Source organism: Gymnoscopelus braueri (assembly GCF_963280865.1).
Source record: "Gymnoscopelus braueri genome assembly, chromosome: 1".
In the NCBI taxonomy this organism is placed as follows: Eukaryota; Metazoa; Chordata; class Actinopteri; order Myctophiformes; family Myctophidae; genus Gymnoscopelus; species Gymnoscopelus braueri.
This window is the reverse complement of record NC_137603.1, coordinates 44,973,777-44,980,603: the sequence shown is the minus strand read 5'-3', so window position 1 is coordinate 44,980,603 and position 6,827 is coordinate 44,973,777. Positions and strand designations below refer to the sequence as shown.

At 45.0% G+C, this 6,827-nt stretch overlaps 1 protein-coding gene across 1 annotated transcript; it reads right to left on the bottom strand.

Moving 5' to 3' along the window:
* Positions 1–4,892: 4,892 nt before the first annotated feature.
* Positions 4,893–6,827, bottom strand: LOC308096528 (heat shock 70 kDa protein-like; the record flags this gene model as incomplete). Its single annotated transcript, XM_080443948.1, has 1 exon — positions 4,893–6,827. The coding sequence occupies exon 1, from the start codon at positions 6,666–6,668 to the stop codon at positions 4,893–4,895; it is 1,776 nt and encodes a 591-aa protein (XP_080300074.1). The 5' UTR covers positions 6,669–6,827.

Genomic DNA, 6,827 nt, shown 5'->3' with positions numbered 1-6,827 from the left:
AGTAACAAGCAGGTGACACCCAGGAGAGAACTGCCAGGGCCTTTGTAGAAGGTTTAGCCTGTTACAGTTTCTTGTAGTTTTGGATTGTTTTCTTATTTTTGTCTTCCAAGTGTTTATTTTAATTTCTTATTTTTTGCAAGTAAAAGTAAAACATTATACAAATTGAAACCGTTCAGTACTGATTACTGTCATGTTTGTCTTTCAGATATTAACTTTTAGTTACTTCTGGATGCTTCTGAAACGGTCCAGGAATGCTACAGCAGATGCTCCACAGAACAGTGGAGGTGCATCGGTACACCACTGGAAAGATCAGATGATCCACTGATTTACTGGACAAATCATGAAAATGTGTACCCTGATCTGTTCACAATTGCAATAAAATGTCTATGCACGCCAGCCTCATCTGTATGCCTCAATAAAACTATACAGTGTGCACATTGAAAAACAATTGATTGGAAAACAACCTCTGTGATATATTAACTGACAAAGGACGCAATCGTTCAGAAATAGTGTTTGTTCACAAGCTGGTCCAGCCGGCTGCCCAGTGTGTGTTCTACCATGTATATATACGTAGTGTGACCTGCAGAACATTTTTGTAGCCAAGCGTAGTCCTCTACTAACCATTTCATCCATTGAAAACGCGCTGGCGTATATCTCCACGATCACGCGCATGTCGTGCAGGAAATGATTATCGTATCCCTCCGGAAAAAAACTAGAACACACCACTGCGGCTGCCATAAACTTCAATGTATTTAACCCAACTTCCGGCTCCAGTTTTGGCTCCCATGTGCGTCAATGGCGTCTGCCCAGCCCGTAGGCCGACTGTACCTTCTTCATATTAGCCTTGTGTTGACCTAAAAGGTTTGAAAGTAAAGTAAAGATCAGAGACTCATACACCGCCTGCTGGTCATTTTTTATCAACTTCCACAATATGTCTTATCTGATCTGCCACTAGAAAATGATGTAATCAATTTGTTTATGTGGAACAATTTATAGTCGGTGAATATACACAAACTGGCCTACTCGGGAATGATGCAAGTTGGGAACGATGCAAATAGGGAATGCATGTCGCACCCTGTTATGCAATAGCTGTTATACCCATAGTCCGCCTGTATATACTGTATATGGAGATCTCTGTATCTGTCTGTCCATGTCCCTTTATGCCCATATATGGAGATCCCATGTTCTCAGTATATGGCCATATATGGGCATATCAGGGGATCTGCAGTTCTGGAAAATCCTTATGCAGTGGTAAACATCTGTGGAGATTTTCTGAAGAGTACAAACTGACTTTGGAAAGTAGACTGACTGCCTAGGCTACACGTGTATGGATCTTTTTCTAAACTTATTTTTTCTGTGCGTTGGGGCCTTTCCCACACGCAAACAGTGTTTTCGGACCTCTAAAACAGAGATTTTATATCCGATTCAGTGGATCGCTCATTCGGCACATGGTCATTATAATAATAAATAATAATAATACATAAACCCCAGGACCTCAATGGAAATAAGCCCTGGGCTTATTTTGGGTTATCCTTTTAGCATCCTTCTGTCTAAATTTGTACCACTGTACCTTTTTTGCAAACTGTTAATAAAGTAGCCTATTCAATCAATCACAACACATCCAATGTATACAAGTTATTTTCTAGCCTACTCAAAGTCGCTTTACAAAAACAGAACAAACTTTATTTAATTAAAAGGTAAAAAGGGGGATTAGAATTGAGGGTGCGAGCCATTGTTGGCTTGTGCTTGGAAACTACAAAAATGATGGCAGATATAGGCCTATCTATCGGATTATTCCTGTTTGTTTATCTCTGTCAATAACTTATCATTGTTGCATCAACTGCACCACTTCACCGGCGAGCAGAGGCATCTGCTGCACCCAATAATAATACTCTGTGGCCACGGCAGCTTATTGTCTCCGCCAGGCCGAAAGGCATGGCGAGAGAGTCTGTTTTACCGTCCGTCCGTCCGTCCGTCCGTGTGTGTGTCCGTGTGTGTGTCCGTCAGCTAATCTCTGGCACCGTTGGCCTGGTCGCTGCGAAACTGTGCACACACACTCCCCGGATGCCAATTCAGAACCTCTGCCTCAAATTTTTCACATGGGCCTGTTATAGCGCCACCTGGAGGCCGATTTGTGCAAATCCCATTTTTGGGCGGTGTAACCGCCCCTATAAGTGGGGTTGGGACACCTCATTAGTACACCCTTCGCTGTACTGTGTTTGGCTCATAATTAGTACACCCCTAGCATTAGTACACCCCTAGCTGTACTGTGATTGGTTGACTCTATTGGCCGACTCTATTCAGCACTGTGATTGGCTAGACACATGATGAAATTAATAACCTATAAATAGGACTATGCACTTAAAAAATAAACTTTTTTTTAAAGTGAGCTTCCATCACTGTGATGACCACTGTGATGACCACACCGCCCACTTCACACTGGGTGTGATTTTTTTACATTACTCCTACAGATTTTATCCAAACGTCATGCAAATCGGTACACAGTATCTCTATAGTCATGTGATCAACACGGATCTGTCCGATTTCCCATATTTCATCCTCATTGGCTAAGGTTCGCTTCCACAATTTGCAGGATTGGTCCGTTTTGAACAAAATGCCTCAAATCATGAACGCAGCTTGCGATTTCCATGAAATTTCACAAACGCATTCCCACTAGGCCAAGGAAGAAATGCCACCCCTTTTCACATTGGCCTGTTATAGCGCCACCAGCAGGTCTAATTTAGCAAAACACATTTTTGAAACAAAATGCCTCAAATCATGAATGCAGTGTCCGATTGCCGTGAACGACCTAAGAATAAATGGCACAGACGAGCCCAGAGTGATGGTGATGGCGTTTCGGGACACGAACGTGGTCCGGATGGTCTCAACATTCCACCCGGACGAGATGGGAGAGGTCAGAGTGTGGCGAAAACACCACACTGCCCGAGTGGCAAAAGAGAAGCCTGTCTGTGTCATTGACTACAACAACGCTATGAATGGAGTGGACAAGCTGGACCAGTCAATTTCATATTACCCGTTCACCAGGAAGTCCAGCAAGTGGACGAACAAGTTTGTGATTTATATGTTTGAAATATGTATGGCCAATGCATTCTACTTGTACAAACAGAAAAGCCATCTTGGAATTCACACAAAGCGTCACCAGGGCATGGGCCACCATCCAGAGACGGCCTCCACGTGATCCTAGTGCACCTAGAAACACCGACCCTCAAACCAGGCTCTGTGCAAACATTCCACCGCTGCCAACATCACATGTGCCTGTTCTCCTGCAGCCCACCAAGAAAAAACAGCACCCCGCTCGGCGCTGCAGGGTTTGTGGCAGAGGCAGAGAAGGAGAACCTCGCCACGAGACGACATACCATTGTCCCGTTTGTCATGTTTCTCTGCACAAAGAGCTCTGCTTTGCACTCTTCCACACAGCCCCAGAGTATGCTGCTGAGAGACGCTGAACACACACACACACACACACACACACACACACACACACACACACACACACACACACACACACACACACACACACACACACACACACACACACACAGCAATAGGTTGTGAGTAGTTGCTTATTTACCCTGGAGACTGCTGTGTTACTGTTATGTAGTTACTTTTCTACACCACTTGATGTCACTGTAGGTGGCCTGCCTAAAGAGGTGATTTTTTTTGTTGTCATTTGTTTGAACACATACTTTAGATATGTCTGGTGTGTCACTGAGGCGAAAAATAAATGTATCAAAAGAGTTTATGGGAAAAAAAATTTTTTTCTTTTTGAAACTTTTACAAAAAGCTTTATCTCAGAATTCTTCTCTCAGAGGGTGTTTTTCACTGAAAACAAGCTTTACTCAACTGCCGATAAGTAAAGAACGGAAGATGGTTCTCCTCTTTCTTTTGAGCTATTGTGTGACATTGTAGTCATAGCACAAAATATTCTGTGGATATTCAAAGATTGGTAAAAATGGTCAAAATGTCTGGCAGTGGCTAAACGCAGCCACAAAAAATGCTGGCAGTGAAACAGTCATGCTTTCAATAAACCAAATTGAAAGCATGAGCGTGCGTGCGCGCACATGCACATGCGTGTGTGCGCGTGTGCATGCGTGCGTGCACACGCAGGCACGTTCATGTCTATGCAAGTCTATGCACGTAGTGTGGCTTGCATTGCCCTCTAGTGTTGGTTCTACAGAATTGCCTGGGGGGGCGGTGAAAACGAGCGCTCCTTTTTCAATTTCAATGGAATAACAATTTCCCTGTAACATACACATATATATACATATACATATACATACATATATTAATTTATTGGATCGGATCAGTACGTAGTTTGACATTTTGCAGGTTGAAAATGCATGAAGCGCTCCTTTAACCAGAGCCCTGTTGGTCAGCATGACCTGCTTCCACTTTTCACAGCGAGGACGTACGTAGGGCTGGATTTTGAGAGGCATACAGTACCTGACCCATTGGAGTCTGCTTTTTTTTCCCCCCACAGTACCTTTACCAGGCACAGTACGTATATTACTATTTTGTTTACTTTTTTTTTGGCACAATTAATATTTTTTTGCCATCCTCCACTACTGTATGGCCTGGAAAATGGGTCTCTTTGCCCAGTAGACGGCTGATTTATTTAGTTTTCTTTTTTCTAATTAATCAAACTTACTTCCATAGATTATTTTTTTACATCCTCCCAATTTAGTAGGAGACTAGAGGTGAGAAAAAAAAATAGTAAGATGTAGGGCATGTTCACGTTCAACAAAACAAAAAAAACTATAAGGGCAACAACTCTTAATAATCAATTATTGAGTAAGTGTACAAGTATTCTGTTTTTGTTTTTTAAACCTTGAAAAACGTGAAGTCCATGATGACTTCATTTTTGGCTCATTTTAGTCAACCTCCTCAATGGTTGGTCCTTGGGAGCTCTCTTGTGCCTCGTCTCTGCAGCCACCTGCTGGCATTCCATCAGCTGGCATTCCATCAGCTGGCATTCCTGAGGGCATTCCTCCTGCGTATGTCTTGCTGATAACAGGCTCACACACTTTCTCCAGCTCTCTGAGCTGATGCTCGTACTCCTCTTTATCAGCTAACTGGTTGTTGTCCATCCAGGCGATGGCCTGATCACACTGCTCAACCACCTGTTTCTGCTCCTCTTCACTGATCTTTCCCTTCATGTCGTCACCCTGCACACTGCTCTTCATTTTGTAGGCATACGATTCCAGCGAGTTCTTGGCGGTGACCTTGTCCCTCTGAAGGTCGTCTTCATCTTTGTATTTGTCGGCGTCCTGCACCATCCTCTCGATCTCTTCTTTGCTGAGCCGGCCCTTATCGTTGGTGATGGTGATCTTGTTCTCTTTTCCGGAGCTTTTATCCGCCGCAGACACGTTCAAGATGCCGTTAGCATCGATGTCAAAGGTGACCTCGATCTGAGGAACCCCTCTGGGAGAGGGTGGGATTCCTGCCAGATCAAACTTGCCCAACATATTGTTGTCCTTGGTCATGGCTCTCTCTCCTTCATACACCTGGATGAGGACCCCAGGCTGGTTGTCAGAGTAAGTGCTGAAGGTCTGGGTTTGTTTAGTGGGGATGGTGGTGTTCCGTTTAATGAGAGCTGTCATAACTCCTCCAGCTGTCTCAATGCCCAGGGACAGAGGTGCCACATCCAGCAGCAACAGGTCCTTAACGTTTTCTGATTTATCACCTGACAGAATAGCAGCTTGTACCGCAGCTCCATAAGCTACCGCCTCATCCGGGTTGATGCTCTTGTTCAGCTCCCTGCCGTTGAAGAAATCCTGCAGGAGTTTCTGTATTCTGGGGATTCTGGTGGAGCCTCCAACCAGGACAATGTCATGAATGTTTCCCTTGTCCATTTTGGCATCTCTAAGGGATTTTTCCACAGGCTCTAATGTGCCCCTGAAGAGGTCAGCGCACAGCTCTTCAAAGCGAGCTCTGGTGATGGAAGTGTAGAAGTCAATGCCCTCAGAAAGAGAGTCAATCTCAATGCTAGCCTGAGAGCTGGAGGACAGAGTTCTCTTAGCCCTCTCACAAGCTGTGCGCAGCCTCCTCAAAGCCCTCTTGTTTTGGCTGATGTCCTTTTTGTGTTTCCTCTTGAACTCCTCCATAAAGTGGTTGACCACACGGTTGTCAAAGTCCTCTCCGCCCAGGTGAGTGTCCCCAGCTGTAGACTTGACTTCAAAGATGCCGTCCTCGATCGTCAGAATGGATACATCGAAGGTGCCCCCGCCCAGGTCAAAGATTAGGACGTTGCGTTCCCCTGACTTGACTTTGTCAAGTCCGTATGCGATGGCAGCTGCAGTCGGCTCGTTTATTATTCTTAGTATATTCAGGCCTGCAATGATGCCAGCATCCTTTGTAGCCTGCCTCTGTGAGTCGTTGAAGTATGCTGGGACTGTGACGACGGCATTGTTTACCTTGTGGCCCAGGTAAGCCTCTGCGATCTCTTTCATCTTCACTAGGACCATGGAGGAGATCTCCTCTGGGTTGAAGGATTTGCTCTCTCCCTTGTATTCCACCTGGATTTTGGGCTTTCCTCCGTCACTCAGTACATTAAAGGGCCAGTGCTTCATGTCTGATTGCACCACTGCGTCGTCAAACTTTCTGCCAATCAGTCGTTTGGCATCAAAAACGGTGTTGGTCGGGTTCATAGCCACCTGGTTCTTGGCTGCGTCTCCAACAAGTCTCTCGGTGTCGGTGAAAGCAACATAGCTGGGGGTGGTCCTGTTTCCCTGGTCGTTGGCAATGATTTCTACTTTGCCATGCTGGAAAACACCCACACAGGAGTAGGTGGTTCCCAGGTCAATCCC